The sequence below is a fragment of the Phoca vitulina genome, unplaced genomic scaffold (genome assembly GCF_004348235.1).
Source record: "Phoca vitulina isolate PV1807 unplaced genomic scaffold, GSC_HSeal_1.0 scaffold14, whole genome shotgun sequence".
Taxonomy (NCBI): Eukaryota; Metazoa; Chordata; class Mammalia; order Carnivora; family Phocidae; genus Phoca; species Phoca vitulina.
The window spans coordinates 29,049,144-29,069,826 of record NW_022589717.1 but is presented as its reverse complement, the minus strand read 5'-3'; the positions used below and the strand labels follow the sequence as shown (position 1 = coordinate 29,069,826).

The 20,683-nt window shown below is 34.6% G+C and overlaps 1 protein-coding gene across 1 annotated transcript in view; it reads right to left on the bottom strand.

The window, feature by feature from the left end:
• MND1 (meiotic nuclear divisions 1) overlaps window positions 1-20,683 on the bottom strand; it is a 66,795-nt gene that overhangs the window by 826 nt on the left and 45,286 nt on the right. Inside the window, exons 5-7 of the mRNA XM_032412701.1 lie at window positions 17,619-17,693; window positions 14,867-14,981; window positions 5,087-5,131 (exon numbers count right to left, since the gene is read on the bottom strand). Coding sequence (XP_032268592.1) covers window positions 5,087-5,131; window positions 14,867-14,981; window positions 17,619-17,693 — 235 coding nt within the window. The remainder of the gene's footprint in view (window positions 1-5,086; window positions 5,132-14,866; window positions 14,982-17,618; window positions 17,694-20,683) is intronic.

Genomic DNA, 20,683 nt, shown 5'->3' with positions numbered 1-20,683 from the left:
ACATATTGAAGGTCTGTGGCAACCATGTGTTGAGGAAGTCTATTGGCACCATTTTCTAATGGCATCTGCTCACTTCATATATTATGTCACACTTTGGCAATTTTCACATATTTGAAACTCTTTTGTTAATATTATTATATTTGTTCTGGTGATCTGTGAGCAGTGATCTTTGATATTATTATTGTCATTGTTTTGGGACACCACAAACTGCACCTATATAAGATAGCATACTTAATAATGTTTTGTGTGTCTGTCCTACCAACGGGCGGTTCCCCCGCCTCTGTACCTCTCCTCAGGCCTCCCTATTTCCTGAGACACAACATTAGTATTAGGCCAATGAACAAACCCTACAATGGCCTCTAAGTGTTCAAGTGAAAGAAAGGGTTGCACATCCCTCACTTTAAATCAATAGCTAGAAATGATTAAGCTTGGGGAGAAAGCCAAAACAGGCTGAAAACTAGGCCCCTTGTGCCAGACACTCAAGTCGTGATTGCAAAGAGTTCATGAGAGAAATTACAAGCACTACTCCAGTGAACACATAAATGATAAGAAAGTGAAACAGCCTCATTGCTGATATAGAGAAAGTGGAGTGGTCTGGATAAAAGATCAAACCAGCCACAACATTCCCTTAAGCCAAAGCCTAATGCAGTGCAAGGCCCTAAGTCTCCTCAGTACTGTGAAGGCTGAGCGGTGAGACTTGGAGAAGCTGCAGAAAAGAGTTGGAAGCCAGCAGAAGCCGGTTCATGAGGTTTAAGAAGCCATCTCCCTAACATCAAAGTGCAGGATGAAGCAGCAAGTGCTGATGGAGAAGCTGCAGCAAGTTCTCCTGAAGATCCAGCTAAGATCATTCATGAAGGTGGCTACATTGAACAACAGATTTTTAATGTAGATGAAACAGCTTTCTACTGGAAGATGATATCATCTAGGACTTTCATAGCCAGGGAGAAGTCAGTGCCTGGCTTCAAAGAACAGGCTGACTTTCTTGTTAGGGGCTAATGCCCCTGGTGACTTTCACTTGAAACCAATGCTCATTTACCATTCTGAAAATCCTAGAGCCCTTAAGGACTCTGTTAAATCTACTCTGCCTGTACTCTAACACAACATCCATTCTCTGGCCCATGGATCAAGGAGTACTTTTGACTTTCAAATCTTATTTAAGAAATACACTTCATAAAGCTATAGTTGCCATAGATAGTAAGTGATTCCTCTGATGAATGTGAGCAAAGTAAATTAAAAACTTTCTGGAAAGGATTCACCATTCTAGATGCTATTAGGAACATTCATGATTTATGGGAAGATGTCTGACTATCAACATTAACAAGTTTGGTAGAAGTTGGTTCCAACTCTCAAGGATGACTGTGAGGAGTTCAAGACTTCAGTGGAGCAAGTAACTGCAGATGTGGTGGGAATAGCGAGAGAACTACAATTCGAGGTGGAGTGAATGGGACTGAAATGCTACAATCTCATGGTAAAATTTGAAGGGATGAGGAGCTGCTTCTCATGGATGAGCAAGGAAAGTGATTTCTTGAGATGGAATCTACTTCTGGTGAAGATGCTGTGAATATAATTGAAATGACCAATAAAGAATTTACAATGTTAGATAAACTTAATTGATAAAGCAGGGGCAGGGTTTGAGAACAGACTCCCAATTTTGAAAGTTCTACTGTGGATAAAATGCTAATGAACAGCATCACACACTACAGAGAAATCATTCATGAATGGTGTAAGACAGGTATAAAGTGTATTACAGGTACTCTATTAGGTAGAGAGTCTAGGCCTTCAAGCTGACACAAGAGAGAGAAAAATCAACTTATTACTAAATAATTCCAAAGTGTTATTTATGTTAAAGAGAAAAGATCAAGTATTATGTGTACAGCTTCCAGAACAGGCTCCAAGAGCACAGAAAGCTTGCCGGGAAATGAGAGAACAGATGCAACGATGAAGGAAGCTTGAAGGAATGGACTTCAAACCTGGACCAGGAGAGAAAAAAAATCCCATACCCATGAGTAGTACTCCACATTCCCTTTTCCCCCAGCCCCTGGAGACCATTAATCTACTTTCCATCTCAATGAATTTCCCTATTCTGGACATTTCATATAAATGAATTGATACAATATGTGTCTAGCTTCTTTCACTTAGCATCATGTTTTCAAGGTTCATCCATGTTGTAGCAGGTATCAATACTTCATTCCTCTTTATGGTCAAATAATATTCCATTGTATGGATATACCACATTTTGCCTTCAAGACAATGTTACCTGAAATCTTGATAATTCATTCCCCGTCAAATAAAATGTTCCTATTATGTGAAAATTTTTATAAATGGATAAGAAATAGTGTTTGTTTGTTTTTTCCTTTAAAGAAACAGCCTTAAGACTAGCAGGATTTCTGTTCATTTCCATGGTGGCATCCTCAGGATATATGCAGAAATAGGATGGGCAATATCATAAACATGAGTCAGTGTTTAGGACCTCACAACATCTATCCCCCTCCTCACTCATTGAGATGCCTCTCACACAAAGTCATAAAAACTCCACTATCTTAACTATTAAGCAAGGTTTTATATAAGTTGTTAAATCACATCTAAGGTGTATTTAATGCCATACATAAATCATTTAGATGTGATATTTCTAGTTATATTTATACCCTAAGGTAATCTCTCATTTTATAAAACTGAAATACTGAATTACTGAACAGTAAGTATCTTCCATTCTACACACATTTTAAGGACCTTTTTAGGTAAAAGGAAAGCAAACCCTTAACTAATAAGTAGGTAACAATCTTTAGTTACAAATATTATGGATGTTTTCTTTTTGTTTTGAAGACAGGTTGGTTTTCTGAGGTGTAATTTGTTTTAACTCCATGATTTTCATAACACTTTTATGTTGGAAGGAGCAAGTTGTAACTTCAAATGGAAATATGGTTTTTTTTTTTTTACTTTTTTTTATTACAAAGTATTATTATTTTTTATTAACATATAATGTATTATTTGTTTCAGGGGTACAGGTCTGTGATTCATCAGTCTTACACAATTCCTAACAGCTGTTTCTGCTGTGCTAAAAATATCTTCTTTCCTATATGATTTTAAAAGTTTCAGGTTCTTTCTCAACTAATAACATAAGGGGAAAAAGAAGTTCAAAATGTTCCTTTTTTCATCATAACTGGACGTTTATGATCAAGTGCAAAACATGAAAGGATTTTTTTAAGAGAAGAATGGGAAAGGGGAGTATTTGTTTATCTATGTATCTAACATTGTGTGAAAGGGCTTACAAATTGTTTTATTTAATTCTCCCAAAACGTAAGGTAGATATAATCTACACAGAGGAAGCAGGTTCAGAGAAGTTCAATAAGTGATACAGCAGCTAAAGAACACAATCCGGATTCCTTTCAAAGTCAACTTCTTCCCACCATATACACAGGCTGCTTGTTCCTACTGCTTGCTGAGCTGCTTTGCTGAGAACTATTGGGGGAAATCACTTTCTTATTTTTAACCTACGAGCCTACTTGTCTTTTTTGCTCATTCAAAATTTTGTATTTCTCAAATTTAAATTGGTATCACTGTATTTATTATTTATGTATACTTATTGGACACACATCTCATTCTTCTCTTTTAATGTTAGCTTGCTGTTTTTACCCTCTTCTGTTCTTATCATTAAAGCATTACATCATTTATGAAATGTATTACTTTGTAATAAACAAGATTGCAATTTTATAGGAACCAAAGGCCAATTACAATGATTTTATCAATCTACTTAATTCTAAAATAGACAAGGAAACATGATTCTTAAACGTTTTGTGACATACAGAAGCCTGGACATGGAGTCAGGAAACCTGGCTCAAACCTTTGTACATCCAATGACTAATCACCTTTGACTCAAGGCATCACTTTAAATTTTCTGCATCTCTGTGTCAATACAATCTTAACCATACTCTCCCAGAGAAACAGAATGATGATGAGTAGTACATGTGAAGGTATTATAGACTCTTACCAGGACGGTAAAAGTTCAGTTACCATTACTTTAGAATACTAGAAAAACATCAGTGTAATTTGTAGATAGGTTTTAACAATACTAATCATACCTGTATATAATTGACAACAATCCTTATTTTATTAACTTTCTTCTACACTTTAAGACACAGGGGAAAATGCCTTATTAATTCTCATTTCTTAGAACATCTCTGGTGTAGACCAGAGGGTGTATCCATTGGCAAATGGATTAATGAGGCATTTATATGAAAGCAGGTACATAGAGAAGACAATATCATGTAGTGGTAAGAGCTCGGACTCTGGGATCAGAAAAGCTGGGTTCTAAATCCTGTTCACTGCCTAGCCCCTGTGTCACCATGGGCTCCTGATGGCCTCAGTTCCATCTCTAAAATTAGGGATGATAATCCTATTTGCCTCACAAGATTGTTGTAGAGATAAAATGAGAATGCACCACAGATACTCTTTGCAATGCCTGGCTTATAGTCCAGCCCTCAACAAATGTTAGCTATTATTATTATGAGCAAAAAGACAAATCTTTAGGATTCCATTAAATTCTTAAAGTTTTATCTTGCACTAATATCATGAAGGTTAAGTGATTAGCCCAAGTGACTTACCTAGGAAAAATTACACAAAAATTAAACTGCAGTCATTGGTTTTATAAAAATATGTTGTATTTTACATACAAAATGACTCATAGTAAGATTTTTAAAAAAATAAACTTAAGTAACTGAAATGATTTAATGTAATGATTTAATAAAAACTTAATACAGGGATGCCTGAATGGCTCAGTCAGGTAAACATATTACTTAGTTTCGGCTAAGGTCATGATCCCAAGCGTCATGGGATTGAGCCCCGCGTCAGGCTCAGCGCTCAGTGCAGAGTCTGCTCGAGATTCTCTCTCTCTCCCTCTCCCTTTGCCCCTCCCCCTGCTCTCATGTGTGCGTGCTCTAAAAATAAACAAAACCTTAAAAAAAAACACATACATTTCTGGAAAGGTCTTTTCTTGAACAATACCAGGCAAAATAGCTTCTGCATTTCATATCATAGTAAGTGTGGAAAAAGCTTAACTATAGCTTAGCAGTACCATTATAATACATACCAGTCCATCTGTTAGCAGCTTCTTTGGCTACTTTATTTGCTTGACCTGAAAAAAATATATATATAATCATATTCATCTATTTATAGACTCATTTTTTACATGAACAAAAAGTTATACAAATAGGAGTTTATGTAAAAAGCTCAAATAGTGACATATTGTATCCAACAATCCTGCTCAACTTCCCAAAGAAATTTTGGTTTCAATTATATTAGTCATGAATAGTCAATGTAAACAATTTCCCTTTCCTAAATGTCCATTATTACTGTACTTGTTCCTTTAAAGATAAGTGTGAGATGTGTTTCTCAAATAATTTACAACATCAAGAAGATACAATAATTTAAGTTTAATGATAAGAATTTTAGAGTATATAGATTATAGCAAACCTGACCTTAAAAAAATTTATATTATACATCTTGCTATTAAATGTATCTATATCTATGTCTTTCAAGTTAATCTACATAGCACATTAACAGTGCCATGATCAACTGAGCATAAATACTATTTATTATGATGGCATTTATTTATTGAAAGATAATTTATATACTACAGAATTCACCATATTAAAGTGTATAATTCAGTAGATTTTAGAACAGGGTTGTAAAACCATCACCACTACCTAATTCCAGAACATTCTCATCACCCAAAAGAAAATCCCATACCCATGAGTAGTACTCCACATTCCCTTTTCCCCCAGCCCCTGGAGACCATTAATCTACTTTCCATCTCAATGAATTTCCCTATTCTGGACATTTCATATAAATGAATTGATACAATACGTGTCTAGCTTCTTTCACTTAGCATCATGTTTTCAAGGTTCATCCATGTTGTAGCAGGTATCAATACTTCATTCCTTTTTATGGTCAAATAGTATTCCATCGTATGGATATACCACATTTTGTTTAGTCATTCATCAGTTGATGGACATTTGGGTTGTTTATTGCTAATATGAATAATTTAATAATTTTTGTGTGAACATTTTTTTTTAATTCTCTTGGATATATACCTAGGAGTGGAATTGCTGGCTCATATTGTAACTCTATGCATAACATTTTGGGGAAGACATAAATTGTCTTCCAAAGGGGCTATATCATTTTAACAATACCACCAGCAAACTAAGAGTTCCAATTTTTCCACCTCCTCACCAACAATTATTTTCCATTCTTTTTATTATAGCATTGTGAAGTAGTATCTCATTTTGGTTTTGATTTGCATTTCCCTAATAACTAATGATGTTGAGCATCTTTTCCTATGCTTATTGACCATTTGCATATTTTCCTTGGAAAAACTAATACTTTGCCCATGTTTAAACTGGGTTTTCAAAAATTGTTCAGTTGTAATTTTTAAAAATATATACATTTTGGATATTGGACACTTGTCAGATACAGGATTTACAAATATTTTCTCCTATTCTGTGGGTTTTCTTTTCACTTTCTTGGTAAGGTACCTTGATACACAAAATTTGTTAATTTTAATGAAGTCAAATTGATCTGTTTTTTCTTTGTTTGAGCTTTGGTGTCCTATCCAAGAAACTGCTGCCTAATCCAAGGATACAGAGATATATACTTATATTTTCTTCTAAGAGTTTTATAGTTTCTTATATTTAGTTCTTTGATCTGAGTTAGTTTTTGTATATAGTCTGAGATGGGAGTCCAGTTGGATTCATTTGCATGTGATAACCAGTTATACCCAGCACCATTAGTTGAGAACACTATTTTCTCCTAATTAATTAGTCTTGGCACCATTGGTCTTAAAAATCAATTGGGTTTACTTCTGGACTTTCACTTCTATTTCTTTAACCTGCATGTCTATTCTTTTTTTTTTTTTTTTAAGTAATCTCTATACCCAATGTGGGGCTTGAACTCACAACCCCAAGATCAAGAGTCATGTGCTCTTCTGACTGAGCTAGCCAGGTGCTCCTGCATGTCTATTCTTATACTAGCACCACACTGTCTTGATTATTGTAGCTTTGTAGGAAGTTTTGAAATTGGAAAATTTGAGTCTTCCAACTTTACTGTTCTCTTTCAAGATTTCTTTTTAAAGATTTATTTATATATTTGAGAGAGAAAGAGAGAGAGAGCGTGTGCACATGCACGCTGCGGGGGAGGGGTGCAGAAGGAGAGGGAAAGTGAAACTTAAGCAGACTTGGAGCTGAGCACAGAGCCCAACACAGGGATCAATCTCACAACCCTGAGATCACGACCTGAGCCAAAACCAAGAGTTGGTCGCTTAACTGACAGCACCACCCAGGCATCACTCTTTCAAGATTCTTTTGGCTATTCTGTGTCCTTTGCATTTTCATATGAATTTTAGGATCAACTTACCAATTCCTACCAAAAAGCAGTTAGAAGTTTGATAGGTTTTACATCGAATCTGTAGATCAATTTGAGGAGTATTTCCATCTTAACAATATTAAGTCTTTCTATAAATACAGAATGTCTGTTTATAGAGGTCTTTAGTTTCATTCAATGTTTTGTAGTTTTCAGTATAAGTTTTGCACTTCCTTGACTAATTTTATTCTTAAGTATTTCATTCATTTGTAAATACTTTTCTTAATCTCATTTTCAGATTGTTCACTGTTAACATATAAGATACATGTTATTTTTGTATATTGATTTTTGTATCCTACAACCTGCTGACCTCACTTAATACTTAATGTGGATGTCTTTTCTCTTTTTTGCCTAATTGCCCTGGCTTGAACTTCCAGTACAATGTTGAATAGAAGTGGTAAGGGAGGTCATCCTTGAGGAAAGCATATAGCCTTTTACCATTCAATATGATGTAAGCTGTAGATTTATTATAGATGCCCTTTTATAAATTGAGGAAGTTCACTTCTTTTCCTAGTTTGTTGAGTATTTGTATCATGAAAGGGTGTTGGATTTTGTCAAAATTTTTTCTTTGTCTAATGAGACAAACATGCTGTTACTGTCACAAATTACATTTTATATATTGTGTGCCCAACAAAATAGCTTATCATTATTGCTTTATGCAGCTGTATTTTAAATAAAATAGGAGAACCATAAGGAGATACAAACAAAAATACATATACACTGTCTTTTATATTTACCTATGAAGCAGCCTTCACCAGTGTGCTTTATTTTTTCATGTTACTGTCTAGTGTCCTTTCACTTCAATGAGAAAGACTCCCATATTTTTTTAGGGCAGGTCTGCTAGTGACAAACTCTCAGTTGTTTACCTGGGAATATCTTACTTTGTCCTTCATTTTTGAAGGAAAATATTTCTGGATACAGAATTCTTGGTGGACAGTTAGTTATTTTCCCCCCTTCACTTTGAATACATCATCCCAATGCCTTTGGCTTCTATGGCTTCTAATAAAAAACAAATTGTTAATCTGATTGAAAATTCCCTGTGTATGATGAGTCACCTCCTTCTTGTTGCTTCTAGAGTCTCTGTTTATCTTTCGACAAGTTGATTATGATGAGTCTATATGTGGATCTTTTTGAGGTTGTCCTAAATTGGAGTTTGTTAAGCTTTTTCTATGTATAGATTGTTTTTCATCAAATGTGAAAAGGGTTCAGCTTTTTTCTTTTTTTAATATTCTTTTGGTCCCATTCTCTCCCCTCTCCTTCTGGGGACTTCCTTTATGTGTATGTTGGCACACTTGATGCTGTGCCACAGGTCTCTTGAGACTCTGTCGGTATTTCTTCATCCTTTTTTCTTTCTGTTCCTCAGATTGAATTATCTCTGTTGAACTATCTCCAAGTCACCAATTCTTTCTTCTGCCTGCTCAAATTGGCTGTTAATCTCGAGTGAAATTTTCGTTTCAGTTATGGTTTTCAACTCCAGCATTTCATTTGGTTCCTTTTTAATAATTTCCGTATCTTTGCCAATACTTTCTACTTGCTGAGTTTTCATTCTCAGACTTTCCTTCAGTTCTTTAGACATGTTTTTCTTTAGCTCTTTTAACATATTTAAAATACCTGACTGAAATTCTGGGCCTAGCAAGTCCAACATCATGTGCATGAACCATACTTTCTTTGTATATCTTGCAATTTTTTTGTTGAAAGTTGGACATTTTAAGTAATATGATGTGGCGACTCTGGAAATCACATACTTCCCCCCCTTACCAGGGTTGTTGTTTTTGGTACTTGTTGTTATTGTTTGTTTAGTGATTTCTCTGAACTAATTCTGTAAAGTCTGTATTCTTTGTTATGTGTGGCTACTAAAGTCTCTAGTTTGCTTACCAGGCATACTACAAGCCAGATCAAATAAGGACAATCCTTCCTATTCGTGGCTTTCAGAAAACCACCAAAGATGTCAAATAGTGACAATTTGGGGGAAACGAGGGTCTTAAAGAGCTCCAGCTCCATTTTACTCCCTCTGATACCAGGAACGCATGGCTGTTATTTTTCAAGATTACTGCTGAGCTAGAGAGTAGGGGATGAGAATAGGACAAGCTAAAACACCATAAAGCTTATTATTCTTGCTGAGATTCAGCCATTTTTTCTTGAATAGGTAAATCACTGGTTAGTTTCTAGAATTCTGGAAAAGTTGTGACAATTTTTGACAGCTTTCATGGAAGGATACATTTTCAAAGGTCTTACTCCATCATTTTCACTGTCATCCTAGCATTTCTAAGAAAATTTCTTAAGTACTTCTAAGATTTACTTTCAAGTATTTTTGTAGGAATTCAATTTTTACTACAACTTATTTTATCTGTTCTCAAGTAATGGTCAGAGTAGCTAAAATTAAATTTTATTTTTTATACATTATTGCTTTGACTTCTCATTTCTTAGATATCTGCAACCAATCTTGCTAAAACTTATTTGATGTAGATATCAATAAGTCATCTAGCATGATGAAATATAAATATTTCCTGCAAGAATTATTGAGAAATAAGTAAAAGATTATACATAGCTACGTCTATATGAATATAAAGGTTGCAGCTCTTATCAGAGGAACTGTTACAAAATAAACCATGACAGACTTAGAAATTAGTCTGATTGTTGTAACATGGGTGCTACAGCCACACTATTAAGAACCAAATCTTATTAAAATCAATTTGTGAAACTCATAATCCTTTAATCCAGTATAATCTGTTCTGCAATAACATGATAGCCAAAATCCTATGAAACCCCTCATTATCAAAAAGCATGTTTTAAAAACAACAATCTCTTTGGGAAAAGGAAATAATCTCATGTGGGGGAATAGAGGTTAAAATCTAAAAAAAATTCTCCAGTTTTAGTAATAAGGAGATCACTGCCATTTACTACTTAAATGTTTAAATTGCTTGAATCTGTGGTTTATAATTTACATCAAATTTGAAAAAAAAAATAGCCTTCATTTCTTCTGACAGTTATTTCTTCAAACATTTTTCAGGCCTGGACACATGTACACACACACACACTCACACACACATACCCCACCCCAAGCATACACTCCTTTTGGGACTTTGATTACAAATATATTAGGTCATTTGAAGTTGTCCTACATGTCATGGATGCTATACTCATTTAAAAAATTTATTTTTCCTCTCCAGTTTCATTTTGGATAGTTTCTACTGCTATGTCTTCAAATACACTAATCCTTTTTCCTGCAGTTTAATCTGCTATTAATTCAGTCCAGTGTATTTTTCATTTCAGACACTGTAGTGTTCAACTCCAGAAGTTTAACATGAATCTTTTTTTTGTATCTTCCATGTTTCTACTTAACTTTTTGAACATACACTTTTTAAAAAAGACTTACTCATCTATTTTAGAGAGAGAATGCAAGCAGGGAGTGGGGGAAGGTCAGAGGGAGAGAATCCCCAAGCAGACTCCCCACTGAGCACAGAGCCCTGATGCAGGGCTCCATCTCACAACCCATGAGATCACAATCTGAGCCAAAACCAACAGTCAGATGCCCAACTGACTGAGCCACCTAGGTGCCCCTATATGATACATTTGTAATAGCTTTTAATGTTATTGTCTTCTAATTCTACTATCTGTGTCAGTTATGGGTCAGTTTTGACTGAAGGATTATTGTTTTCACTAAGGAACATCTTTTCCTACTTCTTTGCATGCCTGGTTATCTTTCATTATATGCTAGACATTATGAATTTTATTTTGTTGGGTGCTGAGTATGTTTGTATTTCTAGAAATATTCTTTAGCTTTGTTCTGAGATGCATTTAAGTTACTTTGCAATAGTTTGATGTTTTCAAGACTTGGCTGTTATGGTTTGTTAGATGGATGGAAAACAAAGCTCAGTCTAGGGCTAATTAGTGCTTGCCAAGTGAGGCAAGGTGTTCTTGAGCGCTCCACCTAATGCCTTGTGAATTATACATTCTTCCAATCGGCCTGGTGAGAACAGGCCTTATTCTTGGTCCTGTGTGAGTGCCGGGTACTTCTTCCCTCTAATTCTCTGAAATTGTTCTTTCCCCAGCTTTTGGTAGTTACTTCACCTGCATTCACTGAATACTTGAGGTGAACCCTCTGTAGATACCCAGGGATCTCTTTCTGTGTAACTTCTCCTCTCTAGTATGCTGTCCTGTGAACTCCAGCCATACTGGTCTCCCTGATTCTCAGTTCCATTTGCAGGGCTCTGCCTAGGTTCTCCTTCCTTGTGCCACAGCCTGGAAATGCAATAAAATAAGCCGACACAATTTTAAGACTTACTTTGTCTGTTTTCTTTCTCTAAGAATCATTGTCCTTTATTGTCTGATATCACGTAACTTAAAAACCTATTTCATATATTTTGTGTGTTGTTTTTCAGGTGGCAGAATAAATCCCGTCTGTTACTACTCTATCTTGCCTGGAAGTAGAACTGTCACATTTGAATAAAAGTTTGTTAGCTGTTTTGAATTTTAAAACAGAGGAATTGGACATTTCTCTATAAAAGTATGAACTGAAGTTAGTCTAAAATTCTTTTTACAGGTGTACACGCTTTAATAAGATTTTTTTTCTTCTGATTATAGTTTGGTAGCTTTCCACAGAAAAAAATATCTTACCTTCACATCTAAAATATATTTAGGGAGTAACGGAATTATCCTACATAACTGCTGTCCATTAAATAAGTTGTAATTCTCTATAATTAATGTATTTTATTAAAATAGATAATATTTTTAATGGAGTGAAATAAAAATAATACAAAGCCAGGAAGGAAGAACCCTTATTCTCTCATTCCCCTATAAAGATCAGAAATGCACAATGTAAAAATGTCAAAAATGAATACACATGTAATGAATTCATCATTATAAAATTTTACAGGATCCAAATACAGATCTTATGTGACTACATAATTAAATACAAAAAGATAACCTAGGTCTGATGTTGATAAAGAATGATAAAGTTTCTTAACTCACTGTTATCCAGAAAACATTTTCTTCTCGTTGACTTAGACCTCATAGCCTGCATAATACTCATACACATTGACATGTTTTCCTTAGGTTGAAAAATAAATTACCAACCATAAAGGTTAAGATTGAGAACAGAGGTCAGGCAACCAGTATAAGTTACAGTTGGAACTTCCTCCTCAACTATGCTATGCTACTCTCCAGAGAATTCATCATCACTTATATACCCTGAAATTTCTTCCATCAAGTTTCATCACCTTTCTAAGAGGTGAGGAAATTGCCATAATTGCTGCTTGATTCAGAGATACAAGAATGGCAACATCTGAAATTACATGCCTGAAATAAAAGTTTCCCCTCTTCATGAATCAGTCTGGCACAATTCTCTACCCTTGTGGATTTTCTGCACCTCAAGATGATCCATCGGCTTAGGATCACCATCAGTATAGGTCAGAGTGGTTTTGTAAGACTAAATAAGTTTTAGTGATTCCTGAGTGGACATAAGTAATCAAAATTATGAAAAGGATTGTAAAAATAGGAGGTCACAAGTAGAGGTGATCTCAGTCAGGGTCATGTCTCTAGGGAAAGAGCAATGGCAATATAATGGGGACAACAAAGTAGAAAAGGAGAAGCCTTGATTGGGTATGGCTATGAGTTGTAGGTCCTTGAAAGAAAAGAGAATGAAATTGGGTAAGCAAAGAATTGGTATCATCAAGGAAAAAGTCCCCTAACACACAAAACTGAAATCATGAAGGAAGGCAGAACCAAATAAGAGTAATATACGAAGGACCAGATTTGATAACTGCGAAAACAGAATTTTTATGATGAACAGCTAGAGGGCACAGCCACGCTGATCCTAAAACTAAATTACCTGAAGGCATTAAATCTGGGGAAGAAAACTGTTCTCAAAGTTTCTTTCATGACACATTTGATGTCTTCTTTAACAAGCAGCATGCATTTCCTTTTAAAGACGATTCATGAGCAGGCCTAGCCTTCTCATAGTAACCTCCTACCGTGTCTCTTGTTGCTTTGAGGTGCTTGTGTTCAAGGAGGGTCATTTGATATTAGTTAAAACTTCAAGACTGATTAAAGTGGCTCATTTTGTAGCAGATTCGGCTAGCACTTTATTCTGCAGGATGATGATACATGAATTAATTTGTGGGCAGCATTAAAGAGCGAACATGTCTCTCTAAGTACTTGATTTACAGAAAATGACTGGCTCAGGGGAAGAGAGGCTATTCTGCCCCCACCTCTTTTTGAAAATTGCCCTGGGTAATCGGCAGAACCAGGGCCAATAGACACCATCATCTAGACTGTGGACTACACGTACGTGATTAATGCCTCCTGCAGATGTGCAAAGCGGCGACCTATCTCCAAAATTAAGTTTAACTTTAGATTGCACCAACTGAACTGCTTAAATATTTTTTAATGGCAAAGACTACCATCAGGGACAATTTAATTGTAGTCAAATTATTCTCAAGCTAATTTTAAAGTACCAAATATTTTCGATTTCTCTCAAAGCCTTCAATCACATACTATCAGTTTTTTTTTTTTTTTTTTTTTTTTTTAGAAACGCTTCACTAGGTAAAGTTCCCTAAATGAAAAGACAGGCTAAGACAGAAAAATGGGATGAAAGTTATACATATTTTCCTAAGCAATTACATGCAGTGTCCTTATAATATACTCTTTCACTTCCTTAAATATTCAGATTTCTATCTACATAAATATATAAAAATTATTCAAAATAAAGCTTTGGAGATTAGTTTTAAAGTAGGAGAAAACATTACTGGTATACTCAAAAGGCAAGTCAATGCACAGACTGATTTTCTGTAACTTGAAAAATCATATTTTTGGTATTATCTTTCCTAGAAGATAATGGTGGGTTTCGTCCTCGAGTCAATGTACTTGGGGCAACTTAACTCCTCTGACTCCTCAGTTTCCGTAAACTTATATTTTTTGTCTTTATCCTTCTACCTTATCTACCTTCCTTCTTCTTAAAATGCTTATAATTTCAAAGTTATCACTATTCAATGCTTTAAGACTCTTTAAAGGAAATATTAATGTAATATTAATACTATTAATGGCTTGATTTTCTCATATACATGAAGAATGGTTCCCAGGTAACTAGAGGTATAAAGTCTCTTTCATTGACAAAGTTAAAAACTTTCAAGGTGTGAGTCTCCTTGAGATTCTCTCTCTTTGCTCCTCCCCTCACATGCATTCTCTCTCAAGAAAAAAAGGTTTTTTAAATTAAAAAAAAAAAAAGGTGGGGGGAGCACCTGGGTGGCTCAGTCAGTTTGGCATCTGACTCTTGGTTTTGACTCAGGTCATGATCTCAGAGTTGTGAGATTGAGCCCCGTGACTGGCTCCACACTGGACATGGAGCCTGCTTGAGATTCTCTCTCTCTGCTCCTCCCCTCACTCTCTCTCTCCCCCTCCCTCTAAAAATTAAAAAAAAAAATTAAAAAACCTTCCAAGTGTGATATGAACTTACGTATTTCCTCCACAACTTGTGGGTCACATTCTTTGTATTTTTCTATTTCTGCCTTTAGCTGTTCCCTTTGGTCTCGAAGTGAAGAAAGTTCTTTTGCTAGCATGGTTCGCTCTTCCTGCATTCAAAAGAGTTTTATGTACAATTAAGACAAGCAAAATACCACATGTTGTAAGGTTATACATTTTGTAAACGTTTTCATTTTATTTCTCATAACTAATGTGCACTAGGCTTTTGGACAGTATTATATATACACATACCTATATTCACAGTATAAGAACAAACTCAACTCTCATTTTGCTCTGAAATCTCAAGCATCTTTCATATATTTTGACTAGTTGAATGGGAATTAATATGTAGAATGGACTGCTCATAGATAGACGATTATCAAATCATCTATTAGATGATTATCAAATGTTAGGAAAAGATACTGCCTCTTAGGTAGTTTCATAAGATTGTGTCAATATATATAATATTTTATGGCAACATCATTATACAATTTTCCTTAAAAGTGTGATAGATAATTTTTCCACCTTTAAGGATGATTAGCCTTTAAAAATATTTAAAGATATCAGAAATAACAAATTATTGCTAGTGGCCTCCTATCACTTTCCTTTAAAGGTAAACCAGAATAAAGCTTTTAAAACAAAAGGATCCAACAAACACCATTTGAAATTTCTAGCCATAGTTCTCACTAACAGGTAGAAGTCACAGTGCCATAGTTTTCAATTCGTATGTGTGAATGGTTATGGTACAGATTCATAGGATAAGCCTGAAGCAAAGCCAAGTAGAGTTTAAGTTGCCTTGATGGGACCTACTTAAGGTTCCTTGCTAGCTTATATTTTGGTGCTTGTATTTTTTGACTTTTGCCTTTAACTGTTCTCTTTTGTTCCAAAGTGAAGAAAGGCTCCTTTACTAGCATTTGTACAAGGGAATACATATGCAGAGCAGCACGGTCTGAAGCAGCATAGTCCAACAGAACTCTACAATGATAGAAACATTCTAGATCTGTGTTCTCCAATGCAGGAAACATTAGCCACATGGACCTACTGAGTATATGATAAAAGGCTATTGTTACTGAAAAACCCAATTTAATTGCATTTACTTTAATTTAAATGTAAATAGCCACCACACATGATTACAGTGTATACTGTATTAGCACAACTCAGAAGAGATTTAAAAATAATGATAATATAAGATCGTTATTATTTGCCATCCACAGCCAAATTATACATGCTCCACAATGAAAAAAGAAAAGCAGCAAAATGGTGAAGAATCTGTGTGAAGGCAATGATAACTCTCCAGACACCCTGAACTGGGAGACATCTCAGACTGTTACTAGATCTTTGCCATGTTAATTTTTTGTGCCTTTAGTTACTCGAATTAAATATGGAGATAGTAATAGTGGCTACCTCCTTGCACTGTTGGCAGGATTCAATGAATATAAAATGCTCTGGGATAGTATTTGCCTGGCTCATAGAGAGCGGATTATGTACGTTAGCTATTTCTTCTTCTTCATCGTCGTCAGCAGCAACACCATCACCATGAATAATGCCAAGTAAATGGGGGCTAGATGTTTCTGAAAAATCCTGATTTGTGTGCTTAGGATGAACACAAGAGTTCATCTTTCTCAGGAGCCTTTCTAAACTACTATACTCCTCTGAGATCTGCAGCACCCACAAGGATTTTTCCCAGGTGCAATGGATCCAGGGGACTGGGTAACACTCAGCAGACTTTTGGGCATGAATATTAGTTGAAGGTGCACCTACAATTTATTGCCAACATTAAGGAAGAAAAAAAGGATCAAATAAAGAAATGGTAATTGCTACTGTCAATTAAAGAAATGTAACAGCTTCAGATTATGCCCAGATCTTACATTCCCTTAAATATTCTTCAAAAATTACCATTCTCCAATTCTTCTCTGTGACTGCTAAGTATTCACATAAAAGAAGGTATGTGAAATAATTCTGAAAAGCCACTGTAAGCCTGTGGTGTATTCTTTTCTACAATGTGACTATTTTTGAGTCTCTTTCACAATTAAGTGGTACAAATAGAGGCCTAGATGGAATGCTTGGTGGTGCATGTAGATATTTAATACTCTTTCAAGTCATAAATCCATACTTGAGATAATGATGAAACTAGAAAGTAAAGTGATTTTTAAAAACCCCTAACATAATACTTCATAATACTTTTTAAAATAAAATAAGTCAATATTCATTTAAATAATTTAGAAATATTACAAAGCCCCAAGGATAATATAGTGATAGTTTTCAATTTGTTCTGTGCCAAGACTTAAAAAACATGACTCTTAAAATTTTACATAAACATTTATAAAGGGCTTACCTTGTACCAGGTACTCTTCTGAGTGTTTTGCAAATATTAGCTAGTTTAATCCATACAATAACCTAATGAGGTAGATTTTATCCCCTATTTTTTTTTTTTTTTCTCTTCTATTGTTTTTTTATCCCCTATTTTTACAACTGGGGTAACTGAGAACAGAGAATTTAGGAGAGTTTCAAACCCAGGCTGTCTGGCTGCAGGGTTTATGCTTCTATGCCATGCTGCCATATACAATATAATACAATAATAAAAAATAAACCTAGATTTACAATTAGTGAATCCTACCAGGTCCAATGTTCATGTCCTTTGCTGTACTCACCTCTCTTCTGGTAGGAATGGTACACTCCTCACAGGAAGCTCTAAGTTCTTACTCTTCTATTTACAATTGACATTATTAAAGAATCTACAAACTTACCGTTTCATGTCGGCCAATTTTAGCTTTCTCAATGCTTTTCTGTAGATTTGTGTGCTTTTGGTTTCCCTCAGATAACTAGAAAATTAAAACAAATAAAATGGCTTTCTAAGACAAACTTGCTTAACATGAAGTTTATGAGTCAAGAAGTCAAAATGAGATTTGTTTTTAGCCCCAGGTCAGTGTAACAAACAAGTCAAAGACTACAATGGGAACTAACTTCTCTAATTTGAAGAAAACCAAGTACCATGAATCATGAGGGCAGAATGAAAAAAAAAAAAAGGTTCAAAAATATTTCCTCTTATCTAGTCAGAAAAGTGAATAATATGCTTTCAATCTTTTCTGCAATCTTTATTTATCAGGTCCCCCAATTCCATGCCAAGTAACTTGAGGTATATTATTTAGTTAGAAATTGAATTTGAAAATTCAAAAAAAATGTTTTACATAAATTCTTCCTTCAAATTTCATTTCACTTCTGCCTAAAGTCTTTTGAAAACACCCTGGACTGTTTCTTATAGACTTGTAGTATTATGGCCTGTTTCACTAACACAGAGTCAAAAATGAATGCATCACTTATTATTCTTAAATCAGGTACGTTATGAGGAATTACATACTTGATATACTAAATTCTTAAAGAAGAAAAAAAATCTATGAGCTGTTGCTGATTTTATGCATGTTTTACATACTTTAAAAGTGATCAGTTCAAGTATTATACTAAGCTTAGAAAGTAGTAAGTTGTATGTGGAAATGGATCAAATAATACCAGCATAAAGAGACCATAAATATAGAATATCCGTTAGCATGTAGCTGAGCCCACCCCAAAAAGGACTGGTTAATTTCAAAACATTGCTTCCCCGTCTTCTCATTTTTATTAATCGCACCTGGCCCATGACTAAATAAATAATCACAGGATATTCCCAATATTAAATTCTCTACCACATCTTTTGCTAGTTAGAAATTTCAGACTCATATGATTGGGTAAGAGCCTCCTTAAAATATATTTTACTCCTCCCTCACTCTTGAGTTACAAACATTTAGAAAATAATTAATAATTGGATGAATGATTTCTTTAAGCTGATTATAAGAAGCTGACCTTTTACAATATGACCTACTTATATGTAGAGGGTAAATAATGCTTATTATGTGTCATAGATTAAAAATCACAAAGAGTATCTTCAAAAACTTAGTAGCTTTACCCTGGCTTTAGGAAATCTTCCATTTCTCAATATGCATAAAGGAAACATTGTCAGCTTTCCTGTAATGGTTCATCTAGTCACTGATTCTAATCCATAGCATGAACAAGATCCATCTGTGATGCCAAGAAGACACCACCACCAAACCAGTTATACCTCTTATGAGAGTAATTATCTTCCTAAGTTAAAAAAAAAAAAAATCTGCTATACATTTAGGAGCCAAAATAAAGCTTTAAAGTCCTAAATTTAACAAGGAGATCTGGTTCTTTAAAACAAGGGTTTCCATTTATAAAATAACACCATGTTTAAAAAGTTAATATTCCACCCTGCAGGACTCACCTGAAATAATTAATAAATGCATGTGACATTTAAATTCAGGAATAGATAATCTTCCAGTGAAAAAATACATATACCTATTAGCATAACATATTGCCATTAAAAATGTTCTTAAAATAACCAGATAAGTAGATGTTATCCAAATAGTTAATAATTGTACAAAAATAAGCCAATAAATAACGGATATATATCTTAATTACATTAATGAAGTGTCTTCCAGGTACTGTATGTCTGTCTGTAGTTATTTATAACTTAAAAGCATTTGAAAGAGAGCTAATTCAGGAATTCCTTAACTTTGAAAATAATATCTGCTTTAAAAGTGATTTCATGATTTGTCATTTTAAGTATGTTGGTAATGGAGGAAGGCACAACTTAAATGATGTGATCAAATAAGAAGCTTCTGCTATCTATCCTAAGTACTGAAACAACTTGGTTCAGCTCCATGGTGAAGGATTCTTGGTACTCTGTTCTTAAAATCTCAACTACCGGAAACAATGAAACGAACTCTTGTAAGACAGCCCTTACTAACAGCTTTTCATCTACATATCTCTTAGAAGCAATATTGCTATAGTTCTTAACACATACCCTGGAATTAAACCAAACCCAGGCTTTCAAGTGATAAGAGCTGATATTTTTAGCCACCATATAGATATTACCTAAACCAGTCCTCAAACTTCAGCATATATGAGAATCACCTGAAGGGCTTATTAAGACACAGGTTGCTGGGTTACAACTTCCCAGTTTCTGAATAGGAGGTCTGAAGTAGAACCTAATAATCTGCATTTTAACATGCTCCCAGGTGATGGGTGATGCTGATGCTTCTGGTTTGGGGGCACCACATTTTTGAAAACGACTGATCTTAACAAAAACCTGTTTTGTTAAAATAACAACCCAACTACAATACACAAGATATTAATATATGGGAGAATATTATCTAGTTCATCAGCAAAAATGAATTACTGCTAAGTATTGTAGCCTGAACTAGAAAGAAAACAAAACAAAACAAAATCTTAATAATTCTGTCACTAAAAGAAATACAAAAGTCGGCATTTACAAAAATAGAAAAATGAGTGATACTCTATATTCCAGAAAGGTATTCATCATAAAATTCCTTTGAAGAACACTCTATATACATTTCCATAAGTAAGACAAGAGCCAACTATATACTATACCAAATCCATTTCCAACTTTCACTAAAAAAATTTTGTAAAACCCAGTGATTCAGAACAAACAATACCAACAACAAAAACGACTCATAATTAGTAAGAAGAGGATTTCATCTTTAGATTTGAGGATCTGACACAATGCCTCTCTTTAATGCATTCCAGACCACCTATACAGACACTCAGGGTTGAGAAACATAATGCCAATGTTTTCTAAAGAGCTAATTCACTGCCTGGAGGAACTGCCTATTCATAAGAAGAACAGAAAGACTGATTCAAGCTGGCTACATTGGAATTCTGATTTGCTCCTTTTAAGAAATAAAAAGATTTCAAAGCATTAGGGAAGGAATATAGAAGTTTTCATAAGTGGGAAAGA